Source organism: Haemaphysalis longicornis, unplaced genomic scaffold (assembly GCF_048455015.1).
Source record: "Haemaphysalis longicornis isolate Haplotype H1 unplaced genomic scaffold, Haemaphysalis longicornis Haplotype H1 scaffold_5, whole genome shotgun sequence".
NCBI classification, from domain to species: domain Eukaryota; kingdom Metazoa; phylum Arthropoda; class Arachnida; order Ixodida; family Ixodidae; genus Haemaphysalis; species Haemaphysalis longicornis.
In genome coordinates, this window is record NW_027526385.1 from 107,208,779 (window position 1) to 107,231,259 (window position 22,481).

General features: G+C 45.8%; 1 protein-coding gene and 1 non-coding gene across 2 annotated transcripts in view; both read right to left on the reverse strand.

Moving 5' to 3' along the window:
- Positions 1-4,619: 4,619 nt before the first annotated feature.
- LOC144139847 (uncharacterized) overlaps positions 4,620-22,481 on the reverse strand; it is a 99,283-nt gene continuing 81,421 nt past the window's right edge. The window contains exons 2-3 of the mRNA XM_077672093.1: positions 4,860-5,001; positions 4,620-4,765 (exon numbers count right to left, since the gene is read on the reverse strand). Of these exons, the coding sequence (XP_077528219.1) occupies positions 4,620-4,765; positions 4,860-5,001 (288 nt within the window). The remainder of the gene's footprint in view (positions 4,766-4,859; positions 5,002-22,481) is intronic.
- Trnan-guu (transfer RNA asparagine (anticodon GUU)) lies at positions 8,048-8,120 on the reverse strand. The gene has a single exon. It is a non-coding gene; the product is annotated as a tRNA-Asn (tRNA).

Consider the following 22,481-nt stretch of genomic DNA (forward strand, 5'->3'; position numbering starts at 1 on the left):
GTCTATCCGCCTTCACCTTTCCCACACGACGATTGAGCTGTGTCTAGTGACTATGGTAAATCCTTTGCACGTCTACTACAGATACCACCAGGCCATGCTGTGCAAGTGAATCGTAGTCGATGCAAGTGGGAAAATGTGAATGATGAAAATTTCTCTGCTCAATAAAAGCAGCCTCATTAATACGTTCCTCCATCTTGAAAGACGATTCTGTCATTTGGAACCGCCGAGTTCTTTCTTTCTTTGCGGTTTTTATCCGCAACTATATACAGAGGGGGAGACGTCATCGGAGGTTTCAGTTACTGTTCGCCTATATTCTAGTTATCATAAGAAGAGAACGGTTGTATTGTATGTTTTTGCGCGTGTCTTGTTCAACGTAACTCGTGCGCTGCAGAGAAGTATACTCTGTTGCATGCTTCAATCTGCCCAATGAAGCGCGTATATATGAATATGTATTTGGTGTTCTCTGAGCGAAGCAGCGAGTTTGCGCCTTTAAAATACACGCACACACACGCGGCATGTGCAAGTTATAAACTTTGCCGAAATTATTAAGCTGCTTTGCAGCAGTTGACATTTATAAGGCGGCTAAGACGTACTTTAGTAATGTCCTTCGAAAGAAAACAAACACTCACTTCTACAAAGAAACCGTGCAAAACATGGAAAATTGCGAGAGTAAGATATCGCAACTCAAAGAAGAAATTTCCGGAACCCCTTTTTAAGTTGTCTGCGGCACTCAAACCGCTTTCCCGAACATCGTGTTTTGCTAATCTGAGACGCGCAGCACATTTAAAATCGCCAGTGACTTGAATTCCAAAACGAGTAAGCCCCTTCCGGTTGCGCCTGAGCTGTTCCGGGCACCAATACCTGATATAGTGCTGGGGACGTCATGGTATTTTGTGAACACGTGTCGTTATGACACGTGCATTTGGTTCGCAAAGCGTCGCAAAAACGATGGTTTGTTCAATTCTCAGAGATCAGCGCGCTGCGTTGTAGTAAGCGCCATATTTAAGTGTGTAAAAATCATCATCATCATCAGTCTGTGTACGCCCACTGCAAGGCAAAGGCCTGTCCCAGAGATGTACAATCATCTCGGTCCCCCGCTAACTGCGACTAACTGATCCCCGCAAAATTCTTGACCTCATCCACCCACCTAACTTTATGTCGCCCCTGCCTACGGTTGCCTTCCCTAGGGATCCACTCTGTTACCCTTAATGAAACGCTTATCTTGCCTTCGCATTAGATGCTCGCCCACGCCCATTTTTTCTTCTTAGTTTCCAACATATCTTTAACACGCGTTCTTTCCCTGACCTATTCCGCTCTCTTCGCGTGCGTAAGGTTACACCTGTCATCTTCCGTTACATTGCTCGCTGAGTCATCCTCAATTTAAGTTGAATGCTTTCTCCAAGCCTCCAAGTTCCTGTCCCGTAGGTGAGTGCCACTAAGAAGCAGCTGTTATACCCTTTCATTTTAAGGGATAATTTTAGGGTGCCATCCGTTATTTCAGAATGCCTTCCGAAGGCACTCCACTCTATTCTTGCCTTTCTAATTATATCTGCCCCGTGAATGGGTCCGGGGTCACTATTTGGCATAAATAGATATATTGGCGTACCACTTCCAGTGCCTCGCCGCCTACCTGAAAATCTTCTGCTGTGCCGAGGCTTTTGAGTATAACTTTACTTTTACGAATACTAAATTTTAGGCCCACGATTCTACTCTGCTTCTCCGGCGGGGTAATCTTACTTTGAATTTCGTCCCGCGAGTTACTGCGCAAGGCAACGTCATAAGCAAACAAATATGAGGCTACTGAGGGATTCTCCAAAAAGGCTTACGCCCACCTGTTCCCACTTTAATGTTCTGAATACCTCTTGCAAATATTGTGTGAATTACATTGAAGAGAATGTGTCTCCTAGTCTGATGCCCTTCCCTATAAGTATTTTACTGTTTTCCTTATGAAGTACTATGGTAACTGTGGACCCAATGTATACATCTATTAGTATTAGTACGTAATACTCGTCTACAGCCTGCTTTCGCAATGTCTGCATCACTACCGGTGCTTCTGCCAAATCAAATGTGTTCTCATTACCCATGAAGGCTATATGTAGGTGTCGACTACATTGCGCGTACTTCTCTATCACCTGAGTGATCGTGTGAATACGGTCGATTGCTGAATAGGCTTTACGAAACGCTGCTCGTTGATTAGAATAGCTGAAATCTAAAGTGGCAGAGAATATTTGTGCAATTACCTTTGTAAGTACCTTGTAGAAGGCTGACAGCAGAAGGATCGGCCTCTAATTTTTGAAGTACTTCATTTCACCTTTGTTCTCGACTAGGATGATGTTCACGCTCTTCCAAAATTCTGGAACACTCGCGGCCTGTAGGTATTGCGTACACAGGTTTGCCGGTTTCTCAAGTACAATTTAGCCACGCTCCTTCAAACGGTCCGCGGTTATCTTATCCTCACGAGGTGCTTTTACCCCTCGTATGTCTTTCAGAGACTTCTTTACTCCTTCTGCCTCTACTGGTGGGATGTGTACCTCCTCTGAACTACTTCGTCGCTAGGTATTATCCTGGATACCGTGGCTACTGTATAGATCTCTATAGAACTCATGGGCGGCTATAAATAATTTATACCTATATGAGATGACATTGCCTGCTTTTTTTTAAGGCCATTCATCTGATTTTTGTCGATGCCAAGACGCTTCTTCACTGCTTCCACGCTGCTTCCATTCTTTAGGGTGTGCTCAATCGTCTCCGTAATATACTTCTGTATGTCAGCTGTCTTACGCTAATTGACCAACTTCGAAAGCACTGCTAGTTCTATTCTGCCAGCTGGGGTTGAGTCTGTCATGCTTGGCCGTTTCTGAACTAAATATTTCACTCCTGGAAAAGTTTCGAGTATCTTGTATAGCGATCGTACCTCCGTCTTGTACTGCCCGCTCCGTGATAATACGTGTAAGATTGTCACTCGCTTCCTGTGTCGTCAGCTCCGGTTTATATGTTAGAGCTAAATATTGGTTCTAGAGCACGATCCTGAATTCAACTTTTTGTACTACTCAACGGCTTTCGGCCTCATTGACTGGCTTCATTTGTACTAGCTTGTTTTGTACCTTTTCAAATCTAGCGTAATTTGAGATCTTATCATACTAAAGTCACAGCACCTCTCCTTCCCGAACCTTTTCACATCCTGCACGATGCCAGGTTCATCGCGTAGTGTGAAGTCTGTTTCATTTTTATGCTCCCCATTTGGGTTATTCCTCATACACTTCCGGCTGTGCCGTTTGTCGAAGAAGGTATTCATAATGCGCATGTGTTTTTTCTAAGAACTCAACTAATATGTCCCGCCCGCAGGGGCACTTTGAGAGTTGAAGGTGACGGTAGCGGCGACACCGCGGACCCCGAGCCCATGTGGGTTGGACCCACCCACGCGCCAGCTGTGCGTGGCTTAGGCGTGTCCAAGGAAAAGGAAATCCTGGTTGCTGAGTTGACGCTGGGGTTGTTTGTGGACCTTTACGGCCCCTCAGCTGAAACAACAGGCAACTTCGGCCCCTGCTTCTTGCAGACGGCACCCCAGGACTGACCCGCCCTGGGGAAATCAGCTAGTCGCCTTTTCCTATCCTTCCTCTCTCCCCTTTCTTTTTTCTGTCACCTTTTATCCCTGTCCTGTCACCTATTCTTTTCCTGAACTTCCTTTTTTCCCCCTCAGGCGGCAAGGGTAACCCTGTGGTTATAATCAGCCTTGATTAGATGTCATGGGCTTATAGTAGCGCTGTATGGTTAGCGTGACAAAGTCACGTTCCCTTGTTGGGCTCCGTGGTGGGCGACCAGCACCGCTGCCGAACATTTCACTTCTCATAAATAAGAAAAAGCTTGACCCTGATTGCCCTCCTAAAAGGGGGCGCACCGAAGTTAATGCCTCGCAAAGTACGAACAGCAATCGTTCACCGACTGAGACGACCTCCCCGAAATTTCTGGTGATGCAATCTGACGACCTTCAGAAGCCCTTGAGGAAAGTGTCGCCGTTTGCCGTAGCCAGAGAGCTGAGGAATCTACTTGGACCAAGTTACAGTGTTAAAAAGCTGCCAACCGGGGATCTCCTTGTGGAGGTCGAAGCAAAATTTCAGTCAGATGGCCTGCTGTCAATGAAAGAACTAGCAACACACAAGGTTCACGTAACTGCACACCGCACCTTAAATACTAGGTTGGGGGTAGTGTCGGATGAAGACTTGATTGATGTGTCTGAAGATGAGATTCTGGAGGGGTTTAAAGAAGAACAGACAAATGTTATTGCAGTGCGAAGAATAAAGATCCGCAGGAAAGATGAAGAAATTGCCACAAAACATTTGGTTCTAACCTTCAACTCCATCACCTTACCCGACAACGTACACCTAGGCTACCTGAATCTACGTGTGAGACCGTACGTACCAAACCCCAGGCGCCGCTTCTGCTGCCAGAGGTACGGGCACACACAGCAGTCATGCCGTGGAAAACCGACCTGTGCACTGTGCGCTAGCACGAAACATGGAAATGACGCCTGTGATGTAGAAGTCAAATGTGTGAATTGCAGTGGTGAACACCCCGCGTACTCCAGGAAATGCCCACGCTTCCGACAGGAGAAATAGCTGCTAGCGATCAAGGTGAAAGAGAATGTGTCCTTCCAGTAGGCCAAACGACGCCTGGCCTTCACTCAGAAAGGGTCCTTTGCTGAGGTAGCCCGTCAGGGGGCGGGGCTGCCTCAATTTCCGGCACTGGCGCAGTCCACTCAGGGGAACTGCGCAGAGCCACAGCCCCCTAAACGAGTCAAGCCGGCAGCCAAGCTCCCGGCCACCAAACAAACTGGTGTGGCTTCTAAGCCACCAAAAGACTGTGCAGGCCCCGCCCCTGCCACACCATCGACCTCGTCTCCTCGGGTGACAGTCGACGCACCTCAGAGGAAGACGCCTTCACGAAGTGGCACCGCTGCAGGTGCTGCTCCTGGGCGGCAACGACCTGGGGACCCCCCCGACCCTCGGCAGAAGCCAAAGGGCCGGGGAAAACCACCTGGTCCCCCTAATGGTATTTATGGAACTGAAGGAAGTGCAAGAGAGGTAGAGCAGGAGATGGAGGTGTGCCCTAGTGCCTTTGGGAGCATGTCTCCATCCACACCTACTTGACCTCGAAAGCGAAAACTCTAGAAGACACCCATATGGTGCAAATAGTTCAATGGAACTGCCGTGGATTATTGCACAATATAGATGATATTCATGCAATTATACACAAATATGAACCCAAAATAATAGCCTTGCAGGAGACAAATCTAACGAAAAGACATGACAACATCTTTCGCAACTTTCACCTCCTTCGAAATGACAGAGAACACTGCACCCGTGCCTCGGGTGGTGTTGCCTTGGCCGTGGAACCAGGCACAATTCTCAAGTCGATACAACTCAACACTACACTGGAGGCTGTTGCAGCACAAGTCTATATTAACAAGCTTGCCACTGTTGTGTCATTGTACTTGCCACCATCAGATCATGTGTCCTTACAGGAACTTAATGACCTCGTTGAACAACTTCCAGCTCCAATAATTATTATGGGAGATTTCAATGCTCATCACTACTTGCGGGGAGGTGAAAGAATAGATAGCCGGGGAAAACTCATTGAACAGTGGGTAACTACCAACAGCTTAGTTGTTTTCAATGTTGGAGATAAGACGCATTTTTCTGCAGGTAATGGAAGCTTCTCTGCTCTAGACCTTTGTGTTGGGTCGCCGGACCTCCAGATGGATTATGAGTGGAGTGCTGTGAATGATCCATATGGAAGTGATCACTTTCCTGCCTTACTGCGTGAAGTGCAAACCCTTCCTTCCCTCAAGAGCTGTGCACCCCGATGGAAGCTCGAGAGGGCACATTGGGAAAGATTTAAGGAGTTAGTTTGCTTTGATCATTTTCACAGCAAAATGTCCATTGATGAGGCAAATGCTTACATCTGCGAGGAACCTCTTACAGCTGCAAAAGTTGCGATCCCCCAGACATCTGGACGGATTCCCAAGCAACCAAAGCCGTGGTGGAACGATGCGTGTCGCGAATCCCGGACAAAGCAGAATAAGGCATGGGGTGTATTTAAACGGTACCCCACCTTAGAGAACTGTCTGAGCTTTAAAGCAGCCCGTGCTTCCGCCCGGAAAATCAGAAAGGTGGCCAAAAGGAATTCATGGCAAAACTTTGTAATTACAATAAATACTGCCACTCCAACAAAAAAGGTCTAAGACCATTTGCGTAAAATTAAAGGCAACTACAGACGGTTCAGCATACTACTTCTCTCTACAGACGGTGCGTGCAACTTACTGGAAACACAAGCAGATGTTTTAGGTGCCCACTTTGCAGAAGTCTGTAGTGATAAAAATTATACAAAAGAATTCCTGGCACATAAAAATACTGCTGAAAAGTTCAAGATTAAAAACTATAGCACTAACACAGAGCAATATAATAAAGAATTCACTTTGTATGAACTGAAGCGAGCATTAGCTCAGTGCAAGGCTACCTCCGTCGGCCCCGACCTTATTCACTGAGCCTTTCTGCAGCACTTAAGTGACGGGTGTTTAGAAGTGATTTTGGAGTTCTTTAACAAAATCTGGAAAACAGGTAGGCTGCCTAAAGCATGGAAAAAGGCTATCGTAATACCATTATTGAAAGACGGCAAGCCCCCAGAGTGTCCATCAAGCTACCGACCCATAACTTTGACCAGCTGTTTGTGCAAGACCTTTGAGGGGATGTTGAATTTTAGGTTGGTTTTTATTCTTGAAAGTTCTGGTTATCTACATAGGGTTCAATGTGGGTTTCGGCAGTTTCGGTCTGCGACTGAACACCTGGTGAGGCTTGAAACAATGATACGAGATGCCTTTGTTAGTAATCAGTTCTGCCTTGCCATATTTTTTGATATGGCAAAGGCTTATGATACAACCTGGCGTTATGGAATTCTCAAGGATTTAGCAGCAATAGGAATCAGAGGGCGAATGTTTTCATGTATTGAAGATTTTCTCCAGGAACGAACCTTCAATGTAAGACTTGGCAATACACTATCCCGTACATTCCCTCAGGAAAATGGAGTTCCTCAGGGCAGTGTACTGAGTGTGACCCTTTTTGCCATCAAGATAAATTCTTTGGCAAAGGTTATTCCCCCTCCAGTAATGTACTCCCTTTATGTAGACGACTTGCAAATCGCTTTTCGCTCCTGTAACCTCTGGATCTGTGAAAGGCAGGTCCAAACTGCGGTAAATCGGTTACAACGATGGGCAGATGAAAATGGTTTTCGTTTTTCTCCCGAGAAGTGTGCATGTGTGTGCTTTACACAAAAACGAGGTATGCATCCCAACCCTGATATAAAAGTTAAGGATGTACCCGTTCCAGTACACTGCGAGCACAAATTCTTAGGTGTCACATTTGAATCGAAATTGACATTTGGAGCTCATATAAAGAAGCTCAAAATGACCTGCATAAAAAGGTTGAACGAACAGTGCACGAAGAATGCTAAGAATGCAGTTAGACGTTAAAAAGTATATATATACATATATTTATACATATATATATATATTATATATATATATATATATATATATATATATATATATATATATATATATATATATATATATATATATATATATATATATATATAGGGAGCAGTTGAACTTTTGAAGATGGCAAAGAACACAAGAAAAGAAAACTTTCAACAAGGTAAACGCACGATTGTTGCCAAACGCACGACTGGCAACAATCGTGCGTTTACCTTGTTGAAAGTTTTCTTTTCTTATATATATATATATATATATATATATATATATATATATATATATATATATATATATATATATATATATATATATATATATATGTGTGTGTGTGTGTGTGTGTGTGTGTGTATGTAGCGATTCAGAGTAAGAAATGAGGGGCTCGTTGAAATAAGACAGAAATAACGGTTGGCAGTCAAGAAAACCTCGGAAAGCAAAGGGGAGGATGTGGTAGGTCATTGAAAGGATAAAGAATTTGGCAGGAAAGAAAGTGGAGAAAAAATTCCCGCCAGGTGGGATCCGAACCCACGACCTCCAGAATAACGGTCTGGTGCGATAACCACTACGCTACCAGCGGGGCTATTTTTCCCCTCCACTTTCTGGGGTATTATGTCAATGTAATTTTTTCCTGTGCTTGGGGGTGGTAGCCAGCGCCACTCCGACTTCTCGGGGTGAAGGGGACCTTCTTTTTAACCCACGGGCCGTGACTCGGAATTGTAATCGGAATTGGTGTCCTAAGAAGAGGCACCTGAGACCAAGGAGGTTAAAAAAATTGCTGGAGTGGAAGTCACCTATACCAACCAATGGACTCAGCTGAAGCCGCCGGCGGCCATCTTGCTCGGGGAAAGAAACCAGATGCCGATTGCTTTGCAGCAGTATTTGCCGACTTTCCCAACGGTTTTAAATTACGTAACGGATTCGCATGGTCTAATTCAACACTGCGAGCCATGTCCGACGTCTCCGTATTGATTCCTACCACAGAAATTTCGTTAAAAGTCAGATCTCCGAGTACAGGGACATTGTTTTTTTCACCTTATAGCTCGGATATGCAGCTGCCACGAAGTAAAAAATACATGAGAACTCGTTTATCTTCTTAATTCTGAACTGCTCACATGCAGAAATTGATCGTGAAAGTTCTAAGAACAAAAAAAAGAACAAAAAGCAATAGAGTTACGACTGTAATGTGAAAAACAGGAGTCGTGACCAGAAAATGCAGCATTTTCTGAAAAACAACAGGAAACACCCAGAATTATTGTGATAATAGACATAATGGAGTGACAAAAAATCGATACAGAAAACTTTCTTGAGTGTATGATAGCAAACACTGCTATTACGTTCATTGCATTGCTGGCCAACCTAACACACAAATAAACTGCAAAAAAAGAACCAACAATCTTTCTGGCAAATCACACCATGAGGTTACATTGCCAGTGACATGAACTACCGAAAAAAAGATGAACCAATTTGTATTTTTGGAAACAAAGTGTTCATTTTTTGAAAGAAGACAGACTTATGATACCAGACGTCAATTAAACTGCTAAAACATACTATCAAATGGCACACAAAATACACTGACAAAGGACAGTGACTCAACAGCTTTCGGAAGCCTAGCAGCAAAGAAATTAAACATTGAAGGCGCATACTACGCGACACAATCAAACGAGCATGACCGCAGTTTGGAATCAATTTGCACGCGTACAAGTTACGTGTGCAATGTGACTCCCGGGGCCGGGTTCACACTGTTTGTATAACCGCAAGCCACACACGAACCAACCATACTTGTTTTGATCTCGTTACGTGGCGCGCACACGAATCAACAACACTTTTTCGTGCACGCAATGAACGCGCGCTGCAACAGCTACGCGTCTTCTCCCCTAGCAAGATGGCGTCGTGCCGGCTTCACTTTACGGGCGGGGCCCCTTCCACTCCAGCAATTTTTTTAACCTCCTTGCCTGAGACCGGCACAGTCGCGCTCGGCCCAAGGCTTGAGTGGAGCGTATACCGAGCCGGTTTCTTCAAGCGCAAACCTATGGACAGTGATTGATAATCCGTATCCATCGGAACCTCCATCCCCAGGCGGAGAAGGTGTTACGATTCCGCACGCCGCTACCTTGTGCGCGTGTGAAACAAATTTTGTAGAGTGCGGAATGCCTTCGTGTGTGGTGGTAAAGCCCGCGCTCCCCGAAAAAGTTAGGACTAGCTGGAGTGTGCCTGTCATGCGTATCTTCGTTGGCGATGATTCACGCCATCTGACGGCGGAAAATCTGAAATAACACTGTTTCTAGTGGTGCCCTGTTCATATATGTTTCTGCGGAGAGACGTCGACGGTTGAGAGTTATCGTTTCCGCTCCCTAAGACACAATGCGCGCCAGCTATCACAAGACCGGGGAGGGTGATTTTGTTCGGGGCGCCCCAACTCCCAAGAAAGGCTTTGAAACGTTCGTACGTCTGTGCATAAATTCCGCCCTTTCAGTCACCCGTATGATAATGCTTCAGGCTTCCGTAAGGCACCTTGCTCTGCCCGGGCAATCCTATAAGCCAGCAAGAGTGTAATGATTATCTTGGCTACATTCATCTCAACACACATTAAACATTTCTTTTGTTCTCCGATCTTCTTAGTGAAGAACACAGGCAGCTCATCTGCTCGTAGCTCGTTTGCCATGCTACCACTACATGACGGAAGCAACGAAGCTCAATAAAGGGATGCTTCCGACAATGTAAAACAAGTAATCTTAGATAGAGGTTAAGCTAAAATACATTTTGGTATTATCCTACAAAACCGAATTTGTCGTGTCTGAAGTTATGTACAGCATACCACCTCAAAAATAACAGTACCAACCAAAGATTTTATTAGTAGAGTCTTGTGGAGGCTTCTGCACAGAAATAAGTACACACTTACAAAATATGCTCCGTAAAGAAACACCCGATTCTAAATAACGACTGAAATCTATGTCGTGAAGCCATATGCAGACGGCGTGGCTGTCGACGCATTTCCAGAGAGTTACAACACAGGAGGAGTGCTCGTTCGGCACAACCGAAGGGTTAAGCTCCACCTCGCGCCCATCCACGTGCCGTTAGGCAAGCTGGAGCCCGGTAGCAATGTGCACAGTGCGAGTCAGCGCGCCAGTGTCATGGTGCCGTGCCCTGTTCCCACCGCCCGGCTTGTGGGTCATCAAAGCACGCTCTTAATTGCATTGTTACAGGAGACCACTCTATTTGAAGTGCTTTTTAATCGATGTTGAAGATGCATTTTACCCGGTCCCTCATGCACAAACGTTAAAAGCAGTTGTTGAGAAATGTATTGAGGTTAACGTTGAAGTAGCGTTCCACAATGCAAGAGGAAGGACTCTGGGTAACTTCTTAGGCCTGCTAGAATTTTACCCCAAGGCTACCTTTATTAGCTGTGAGGATGAAACTAAGCTGCAAAAAAGGGCATCTTCCTAGGCTCGTGTGACACCCATTTTATGCAATATATTTTTACCCTATGCTTACCGTGCTCTGAATGAAGTACTCGACACCGCTGTTGTCAAGGGTTTTAGATACGTGGAAAACTTCCTTGTTCTTTTAAGAAAGGGACCCGGTCTTAGAAATGATGAAGCCATTGCTGATATTTAAGGGCGTTTGAGACACATGGGCAAGGTTTCACAGTCCCGCATAAAAATAACAAAATGCAGTTTTTAAACATCACGATCAATGTTTTAGATAGCCATGTATGTTAGAGCTACCACCTATAGTCGAAACAAGTGCTGAACCCTTAGTATTCTGCCCACTGGAAGACCGCAAAAGGAGTGATAGCCAGTGACTGCATCAGATTATCACTCATATATTCCTGTCCACATTGTATGGTCAAACGTTTCGCTGCACAGCTGTCTCGTTTGAAGGCTACATTTTTTGCGGTGTCGGTTGTGACTGCAGTAGCGGAGGCTTTATTATTGAAGTATAAGTTCAGTGAAAGAGTATATAGAGCCGCAGAGAGCCAGTAAGCTTGTGGTAGCACTTTATGTTCACAGAACCTCCCACAAACTTAAAGAGGTCGTCAACATGTAAGGAACCAAGATGGTAATCTCAGCCGCGGTGAAACTTGCAGGCATGTGCTCACGCATCGCAAAGGAAATCCAGAAGCGTAAAGGATGTGCCAAGAAGCACGAAGACCTCTATGTGGACTGCAAAGTTGGTGTGGTGCATCAGATACATTTGAGGTGTGGGAAAGTTTACGTATGGCAGAGCGGGCGCTGCATGAAAGATCGTATGCGTGAGCATGACCTCTCTGTCAAAAACAAGACTTATGCCAACTTGCCGCTGACTGTCTGGTCTGCACGAGTGGCGGGAGTGTACCGCTGTTAAAAGATGTTAAGGCTCTGTGCAAATGCATTGACACGAAGGCGCGGGAAATTTTGGAGGCCTATCACATAAGAAAAAAGGGGTATGAACGCGCGAGTGACACATCGGTGCTGCTTCATAAACAAGACCTTGTATATCTTGACACCTGTGTGTAGAGATACGCTGGAGCTGCTTTTGTAGATGGCTGTAGAAAGTGCGCTTGAGTGACTTGATAACAAGTGTATTAATAGTTGTGTGATCTGCCTAATAAAAATTAGTTCATTGTTTGTGATTGTGCCGTCTTTCCTGTATGTGTTGTATTCCCACAAAGCCCATGTTTCCCACAAAGCCCATGTTTATTAAGCAAAAAAAGGCGCAATTTTTTAGAGCGCATCAGAGTTTGTACTTCATCCGTGCTTTTAGGTGCGGAGTACATTAGGACCGCAGAATGTCCGTCCATGTCAGTTCGCATACTATTTACAATCACCAAAAATCACACAGGCATCTGCAGCATTCGAGCCTGTGCCTGGTAGAGCAGACAGAGCTATTGCGAGTCCCATTGGACCACGACCGTGAGTTACTAACCGAGAATAAAACGGCTTACTCACTCGCCTGTAACGGGGCGGAGTACCTTAGGACCTCCCAATGTCCGTCCGCGTTCATCCGCGCCCACACCACCATCAAGCGAAAATCAAGCGAAGTTCGAATTGAGCCGCGAGTTTAGTTCATTTAGGGAATATTGAAGGTGCCACTTACGGCGCAAACCGAATGACGGTCACGGCGAAAATCGGAAGTCACTCGCGGTGCAACATGGAAGTCATTTACAGTCCCTGTACTCCGCCCCCTCGCCAACATCCACGGAGTGGAGATGCTTCCATTTTTTCTCGAGAGTTAAACAGAATTGTCTTGAAAAAAAAAAACTGCCTTTCGAAATAAACTTTCGGTCATGGTACACTTTCTCTTAATAGTGGCAGGTGTGTAAAAACATGAAATCTGTGTTTTCTGATATGCTGTGAAAATACAGACAATGACAAATATATATTTCTGTAAAATATTTTTCAGTGATCTGTGACAGAAACATTTGCGTGACGAAGCCAACAACACCATCAGCTCCAGCTTCTCATCGAGAGGAAAGTACAACGCAACCAAATACAATGGCGGAGAGCGATACTACTGAAGCGAACTGCTAACAACTAAACTTCCACGTTACGTGGTGGAATGTAATAAACTATGTTAAATTCCAGTTCTACGTATATGTGACTGCTGGTTGCAATTAAGGGACCATAATTTGGGAACACATATATTTATCGATTAGCCTGAAAGTGGTAGCTGAGGATCACATAGAGTTGTAATGCTACAGCGCAGATCTTGGCATCTAGGAAGTGCGTACGCTGTACTCGGAGCTATTTCCAAAGGCACATGCGCATGGTGAGTTTGCGAGTTCTTTTAAGCACAACGACAACTGGTCTGGCTCCGCAACATCGCCTCTTGCAGCAATGTCGTTGCTGAAACGTACTTAATGGCTGTTATAAAGATGTACTGTAAATGTGGTTTACAGGGGCCTCACTTGATGGTTAAACGCTGGTTCACGCAATAAAAACAAATATAAGAACGCGTTTGTAATAAAAAATACGGGTGTTTTAGAGAGAAAATCAAGGAGCGACTGTTGTTTACTATGCAGAGACTGGCGTATGGTATAGGTGTCGTAGTAATAGCGCTATACGGTACCAGACGTAAATCAACAGTAATAAGAGCACCTACAACACATTTTTAAGCATTGCGGATATCTTAGCTCTTAATTCCAGAAGAAGCGAATTTTTTGCGGAAAACGTACTTGTTCAAATGGGCGTAAACATTTGGGTTGTAGAACCAGAAGTTTTCTTTGTGTGGTGATACTGCGCTCCTCCACAAGGCATACATGGTAAAGCATAGAGTTTCTGAAGGTACTATGCTGGATGATCCGACTATACCTCCTTGGAGACGTACAGGAAAAAACACAGGTATCAACTTTCCATACTTTCGTTTTTATAGTGCCCATAGTAGGTGTCTATAGTGCTCATGGTTTGGCGCACACACATTGGATCCTCTTTAAGCTAGCTGATGGCCACTCAGGCAGCCGTTATCAAGCTACTGAATTTAACGACCTAAAAGCTGTACTTAACTTACAAGTGAGCGTATAAACGAAAAAAAAGTGGCGCACACCACCCGAATGTTTGTGCAACTAGTCATTGAGAAGCAGGTACACTCGTAGCAGCGCAACCAGCGACCCATACCCACGACGTAGCGCGTATAAGCTTCGGAATAGCAATTTATGTTCTTTGTCTATAAACCTTCTACATACGCAATATAGCAAAACGACCCGCTGTTTTTCGCTTTTGCCATCCTCAGAAGGTATGAAAATTTACGCCAGTGGTTTCACCATACTTTCTCTCCCTGGCTAGGCATCGTTTCAAAAGGTAGATGCGCTGGACAGCATGCCAAACCAGCTATTCGTCCTGCTAAGGCCCTTGGTCATGAAGCTTGCACACTGAACCACACTCAACTCTCACAAAAGCTCGAAGAGTCGATCCGGCTCGTTGGGACCGGCTAGCTCCACTCGGGGTCAGCCCCAGCCGCCAATCACCCAAACAAAATTATTTGACCTCATAGGGCAATCGCTTGGAAAGTGACTGAACATCGGCCACTGCTTCATGTGTTGTCTTAATTATCTACCTCGTTTTTTAGGTGCAAATCATCTCATTATCGGGGCTATGTCGCTCCCTCCCTCGTTGTTGTTGTCCGCCATCCGCACTCTACTGCGCATGCGCGTCTCTTCAGCCACGTCAGCGTTTGGGCTGATATCAGCGCTGTTCACTATAAAAAGACATAGTTAGGCGGCACCCGGTTTTGATACCACGACTCTGGCGGCAACGGGAGGTACGTGGCGCTCTTCCTACTGCGCTACAAACCGACACGGCAGCATGTGCTAGGAACACGCCTTATGTCCTTCACTCCTTCAACCTACGTCAAGAAGCTACTGATACAACGAAGGCACGCTAAGCTGAACGTCAACGGAAACCATGAACTGGAAACTAATGGGAACTTCAGTCGACCCAATGGCTGCTTCGCATTCTACTCAGGGTTCCCCTGCGGGAAGATGGTGTAATTTTTTGAAGTTCGCAATATATTAGTGTCATTGTCATCGGGACAAAAGAGTATTTGAAATGAGCTAAACTTGTATTTTGTCTTCGTGGCCCTTTGACCAGCCACCGAAGCGCTATAGGATCATTGGTGATTAGCAGCATGAGATAGATGAGCCGCTGTCTCCTGGAGCACAAAATTGTCACTGCTATATACAGCGTCATAGGAGGAACGCGAGCAGTTGGAACTGAGTCAGCTGAAACGCAAGCATCACATTTTGTTAACAAACCTGGCTTTCAGCTATAGTCAGTCATCCAGGCACGGCAAGCTTAGATTTATTCCATCTTTTCGCTGGAGTCTTTTTGTCTGGAAATAATGGGTAAAAAAGAGAAATTTATAAAAGCTCTTTAAAAGGAAACCACTCCTCAAGAGAAAACTATTTCGGAATAAATATTTCGTCGATGCATTCAAATGTTTCACAACGAACTACTGATGTACACCACAGTTTACCAAGGCAGCACAGGACTGTTCAGCCCAAATCAAGCCGGTGTACTTTGGCCGGTGATTTTCTGTCCGGCCTTTTAACGGCCTTTTGGCCATTTACGGTCGTACTCCCATGCCTCTCCAACGGCCGGTGTCCGTCGGCCGGTCTACCGGCTTACGTTCATGCAGCGAGATTCCAGCCGTAGGGTTCCGGCCGTTCCAAATCCACCCGTGTACGGCCTAAGTACGGCCACCGGAGGACAGCCGAGATGCGGTCGTTGGACTCCAGCTGGAATAAAGCCGCTGGAAATACGGCAGTGCTACGCGCATTGCAGTTTAGCCACAGTACATTAACCGTACTGAGGCCGGTCACTGGATGTCGCGCAAGCAGATGAGTCAGTCGCGCTGTGCAGCAGCACAAACCCAGCATTTTGGGTCCAATGCAGCCACGTCAGAGTGAGCCCACGCGCAACCACCAGCCGTCCAGCATTCAGCGCAGCATTGCTTAGTTATCAGCGTCAGTTGACACCAAAATTCATCTATTAAACAGTGCTCACATATCGTCAGTCCTTTAATAGCTGTGCCTCTTTTACTGTCGAATAGAGAAAATATGCAGTTCTTTGTAGAGCTGGAATAGATGTATTGTCCCTGTCGTAATATCTTCTGTGGGGCGGCTTACCTGCAATAAACGGGGAAGAAGGGGGTCGGGAGGCTGTTGAACTTCAGGAAGATGCAAGTGCCGCTTTCAGCCAATTTCATTTAGGCCAATCTTCCTGAGCACTTTCACGCTCTGACTAAATCAACAATTTTTAAAACGGTTGCTTGACCAGTTTTGTTGTATATAAAACCTGCGCGAATGCCTTTACGAAGCGTTTCGGTACTCCACAAAAACCGAGCAGCATTCAATATAATTTCCTTCACACAAAAGGTATGTCCAGTATTAGCCCAGTTTTTTCGCAAAGAAATTTTCTACTCGATCAACATTTCTGATGATCTTTCACAGGGCTGATCCTAAAAGAGATCGAACAAGTGCTTTCATTTTCAATCTATTGTTTATGTTGTTTTCATGAGTTACAAGCACACCACTTAATAGGCCTGAAGAACTTCACTTTCCTCTAATGTCGTACTACGGTAAAGTGAAGTGAAGTGAAAGAGACTTTAATGATCGCCGGCAACAGGCGTAATGTCTCCACTACGCCCGGACCGCGTTGCGAATGACGCCTTGCTTCAGGTGGCTGCAGTTGTATCCCGTTGTGTCCACGCAAGGAAAGGCGTAAGGCTAGAGTTTCATAATTTGTTTAAAACCAATAATATAGCAATGGTAGTATTCATACAGCAAAAGTTGCATACTGCAATGAATAAAACAATAAATATTACACTGGTCAAGTTTTAATGCGTGAGGTTCTCAACCCGTCGGAGGCAAACTTGCGGCTTCGCAAGCCTATTTATTTATTTATTTATTTATTTATTTATTTATTTATTTATTTATATGATACCTGCTTGCCTTTGCATGCATTACAGCAGGGAGATACATAACACTAATCATGAAATATGAGACCAAATAACAAAATGTTTCCACAAAGCGGGGTGAAAATCGTCATTATAAACAGTTTGTACAATCATACGTGGAAGATATTTACAATCTCGTATTGATCTAAGATAACATGAATCGCGCAAGGCGTCACCTTTAAAGTAAAGTTAATACCTTCCTTACAGCTGGCGGTCCTACTTTGGGATATGTGGAATGGCGCTTGGATATACTTCTCCCCGTCTATTACAGTTTTCGAATTATAGATATTACTAAAAAATTTCAACCTGAGGTTTCGCCTCTGATCTTTCCTTTCTTACTATTCAAGCTTACTGTTACTTTCCCTCATGCTAAGTTGACAGTGCCAATTACCTAATACGAATCGCACTGCCCTATTCTGCATGTTTTCGAGCGTATCAACCAGCTATTTGGTGTAGGGATCCCAGAAAACACATGCGTACTACAGCATTGAGCGCACATGAGTAAAATACGGTTGTTATTTTAAAGTAGATGGAGGTTCGCTGAACGTTTATTTCAGAAAGCCAAAAAACACGTACAGTCGAAACTTTTGTGTTGTGAACGTGCCTATTTGACCTCTATCCTCTCGTTAAATAAACGCCTATTTACTTATATTCCCCGGCCGTTCTTAAAGCAGTGTAATTTATGGTATACGTATTCAATTGTAACGAACGTTTTCTTTAAAGCTGACGTTAACACACTTTTTAACATTCAACGACTTTTCTGAATCAGCACACCAAGGTGTTAATAAATTAGAATCCTGCTGCAGGTATTCAAAATCACTTTCATTCGCTATAGTAGTGTAAACTACACAGTCATTAGCGAACATTTTGAACAAAGCTTTGAGGCCAATAGTTGTAACATTTATATATATTATACATAACAAAAACAAAAGGGGGCCCGCAACTGGCCCTTGGGGAATTCCTGAGGTCATGGGAGCTCATCCGGACGAACAACCATTGGGAGCGACCGACTGCTGTATTGGAGAAATATACTTGGCTATCTATGCAAACACCGATTCATTCAGTTTATAACCGGCAATGTACTAAGAAGAAGATGATATGGAACACCTCCAAATGCTTTTTTGCAGTACAAGGAAATACAGTCAACTACTTTAAGCTGATCTATTGCTACAGCCAAATCTTGCATGAACTCAACAAGCTGCGTTGAGCATGAAAGGCCCGATAAAATCCGTGTTTGCTAGGATGCTGGCGATTACGTTTAAACAAATGAGTCATTTCCGAAGTGTAGCTAGGTTCACCTTCAAACACTGCAACTAAATTATATTCCAGGTTTCGTCATTCACAACGCTGTGTTGTTATGGCAAATTTAAAATAACACGTGTTTATAAGTACACAGTCATAAAATATTATGAAGCAGGGCACAACGTTGAGCCTACCAATGCACGAGCTTACCCTCTGCTACGTTTATCAACAACAAAATAGTGCAGCAGTGTTTTTCGCAGTATGATTGTAAGAATAATAGCCGCCAACTTGCGCCTTTGCACGCCTTCGCGCGCCCTTGCCTTTCTTCGGTGGGGAGTCTTTGACTTGACATGGCGCCTGTTGAGCTCCTGCGTGGTGGCCGCTTGCTTGACGCCTTTTAAGGCCACTTATTTTGGTGAACCACCGCCACCTCGGGTGGAACATCTCTGCCGAGTGGTTGTCTCCAGTGGTCTTCATTTCTTGAGGGGCCGAATAGACTCCAGCTGATGCGTCGACGAAGCCGGCAGGCGAGGCGCGTTAGCGGCTGTGAATGTCGAGGCTTAGCTCATCCGTCGGTGTGGCACAGTCTTCCTGTGGCAATAAATGGCATTCCGATGGCCTCAGAGGTTCCCTGGTAATGCCCTGTGAGCCCTTGCACCTTGCCCGTTCACCTAGAGCACTCATTAATGTTTGACAAATGAAGTTTGTTAATTTCAAACGCAGGAACACCGAGCAGATAAAACGCGCGTTTGCATCATTTGCCTCCCTAACGGCTCTTTCTTCCCACAGGGAAAAACTTGTCCTACACCGGCGGTTCTCCTTCCAAACACGTCTGTGCATGAATTCTCGGCGCCCAGACCCGTGCCGTTGTTCAGCTGCACGCCGCTTACCGAAAGAATGAAGTATACCCTGATACCTTACGTCGGCTGGTCTCCTCTTGAACACCGGTTGCCAAAAATTCTGCGGCTGTTCGCTTGCCGTAATTTGCCCGAGGACCGCTCACCGAATGAAAATGCACATTTTGGGGCCGTGTGTCGGCCGGTATCCTGTATAACACCGGTTGCACGAGGAAAACGAATATTCTGCCGCCGGACGCGTGGTTCATCGACAAAAGAGCGTATACGAGGTTGCCGAGCTCCGGCCGGTCTCATTTCGAACACCAGGTGCCACAAGAATACATATATTCTGTGGTCGGTTGTTTGCTGTGCTTCAGCTGTACACCGCTTTCCGAAGGAAAAACGGATGTCCTAAAGCCGTACTTCTGCCGTTGTCTTTATCAACATCGGCAGCGGAAAGTGAACTCAATATCTCGCAGCCGGGTAGCTGCCGTTGTGCGTCTTAACACGGCCGGCCGCATAAATACTGAAGCGCTGGTTGCCGAATGTTCGCCGCTCATCGTATGATAAGTGGCTGCCAGAACCTGGATGCTGGCCGGACATGCCAGCAAGCGGTCACATACGGGCCTGTCTTGGGACACACTTTTTGTGCCGCCTGGGTAAACTCTACATACGGGTCCCGGTACGTGACAACGCATTCGTCAGAATCTCTGCACTTCATTGTAAAGCGTGCAAAGGGTGGTTATTCGCTTGTGAGAGCCTTACAGCAGAACAGGCACATTAAGATTAGAAGTGGCGACTCATCGTGGAAGCCTAAATTATAAGAACATCAGGATACACCTGTGTTGCCCAGCCTTCGGCAACACTACAGGCGTATTATCCAGTTTTGGGGGCAACAATCCAGAGGACACGCGGGTTAATAACATGAAAAACAAAAGCTATCACATTTTTGGCCCATGTGTTGTCTGGCAACGACCGTATATAAACTCGTCTCTCTGTTTTCATTGAAGAAACAGTTGATATAAAGCACTAGTGTTGTCTTCTTGTGTATCGTTTGTCTGCGCTTCAAATATAAATTACACCCTTGGTTTGAAATTTTGCCCCACAATGACGGTGCACGCTTACTGGAAGGTGCTGCCAGCTCACAGAACCTAGATGAAGTGTTTGAAATTTGATTGTGTTACCGTCCCGTGGAAATAAACAGACCTTTATAGCTTCAGGGTGTCATGCGGTCTTTGTAATCGCCCCTTGATGGTTTCAGTTCCGCCGCGTGATCGCATCAGAGGGGCGCGAACCTTGATTTTTAAATTTATCGGCGCTCCCTTGCAGGGGCAGCGGAAGTTGATGTCTATCTATATTGGCGCTGCTATTGGCTTGTCTATAACCGACGCTCATTAGGTATTCTCGCTGTCCTTGTTTACTGTTCCTAAATTTTTTGCAATTTGTTCCTTACTTCATACATTGTATACGTTTAAAATTCGCAATAAAGTAATTTGGCCATCTCGGAAAGTTTTTTGGAAGAGTTGGATGGTAGAAGCGTAAATTGTGATGTACGCTCTTCGCGAGACACTGATGAACTCGGGGTACTGAGATAACGAGGGAGACGCGGGTCGTCTGCCACCTCCCCACCAGTGCTTCGGGATGGAGCCTTTGGCCCCAATCAGGCGCGCGGATAGGCTTAGTAGGATTACGTCTCTTTCGTCCGAGGTGTTGCATCGCCACTGACGCCGGCCGTATGGTCCACGCCCTGAGGCACGCGTTGTTATTGTGGTAGCAGTACGCAATGAAAACGCCGAGCAACAGAACAGCATATATACTTGAGACAAAAGGTAGCAGTTGAAGGGCCAGCGGCAGCGAGGCCCTTCAACTATGAAGGGCCTCGCTATGAGTTTCTAGGAGCACTGACCGCTCGCGCCATAATGCTCACTGCGGTGCTTCGTCGTCTGCGGAGATGCTGCTACAGGACCGCCACCCCTCGAGTTGTGGAGCCGTGGAGAATGCCTGAAAGATACTATTTGAGGTCGTCTTTGGGGAAGTGGTTGATGTTGCGACTGGGGCAGCCGGTGAAGGTGAAACGCTCTTAGCATTCGTCTTGTTGGGCAGAGAGGCGCTCTTCAGTGACGGGTGGTTTCAGGCTTTTAACATAAATAGTGTCCTGTCCGTCATTCAAATTCACGGTGAAATGTTTATCACTGCAATGAATGACTTGAAATGGTCCGTCGTAGGGACGTTGCACTGGCTGGCGCACCAATTCAATGCGAATGAAAACGTAGGGGGACATCGGCAGCTCAGTGGGAACGTGGGTAGCCACACTATGCTGGCCGCGTGGTGCGGGCGCCCGAAGTGAGCGAAATCAATTCCGCCGCTAGGTCGTGAAGACGCTGGGATCGGGACACGGGGATGCATCCGAATGAGTGAAAAACTCTACTTCAAAGAGTACCGGCACCCCAAAGACGATCTCTGCGGGCCGGGCTTGTAGTGTAGATCCGGCTTCAAAGTAGCACGATTGCTCAGAAATATCCACGGAAGTGATGTGGACCAATGGGTAGCGTCCGGCTATGCCCTTAACGGTCTTGAGGGAGGGGTAAAAACCATTGACGAACCCGTTGGAAATGGGGTGGCAAGCTTTAGTGCGAATTCGGGAAGTTCCAAGAAGGATGAGCAGGATATTGAAGAGTATGTACTCAAACTGGCGACGGCTCTCGGTGGTTATGATTGATGGGCCACGAGTGTGGGAAATCCAGCCGCAGCTAACGCGTTGATCTGTGGATCTCGGGTAGAGGAAACGCCTCGGAGGAGAGAGGAATGCCTTTAATAATGCGGAGAACTCAGCCTGGCAGCTTGCCTGCTTTTCTACTCCATATGAACCGGTGAGGGGTGAAAGTGAGTAAGGGAACCGAAGACCGAGATTCATGCGAACACTAAAGAAGGCAGTAAACACACAGAAACTGACGTAGGCACGAACATACACACAGCCGGCAACAGCAGTACAGTTAATGCAAACGTCACAAAGTTTTCTTCAGGCCGAAGTCACGGAGAAATGACTCCAAGGCACTTGTATTCTCCGTGCTGTCATGGCGGTTGAGTGGCATGAACCGATGGCGTCGCAAAGATGAATTGGCGCATCAGCACGCATTCCCAAAGTTGTCTTCATAGTTTGCCGGGGAGTGTCAAAACGGGGACACACGAACGGTACATGTTGTGTGTCCTCCCGCACACTGCAAGCGCGACAGTGAGGGGAGGCAATTTGGCCAGTATTGTGTAACTAGTAGTTTGTAAAAGCAATGTTTAGGCGAACGCGCTGAACAATTGCTTCGCCTCACTCTCCCAGACCACACGGCGTTTGGAAGGTCTATTCGGTACAAAGGCTGATATATTTTAGGCGATATCCGTCTATATTATTTCTTGTAACTGCCGCGCGACAGAAT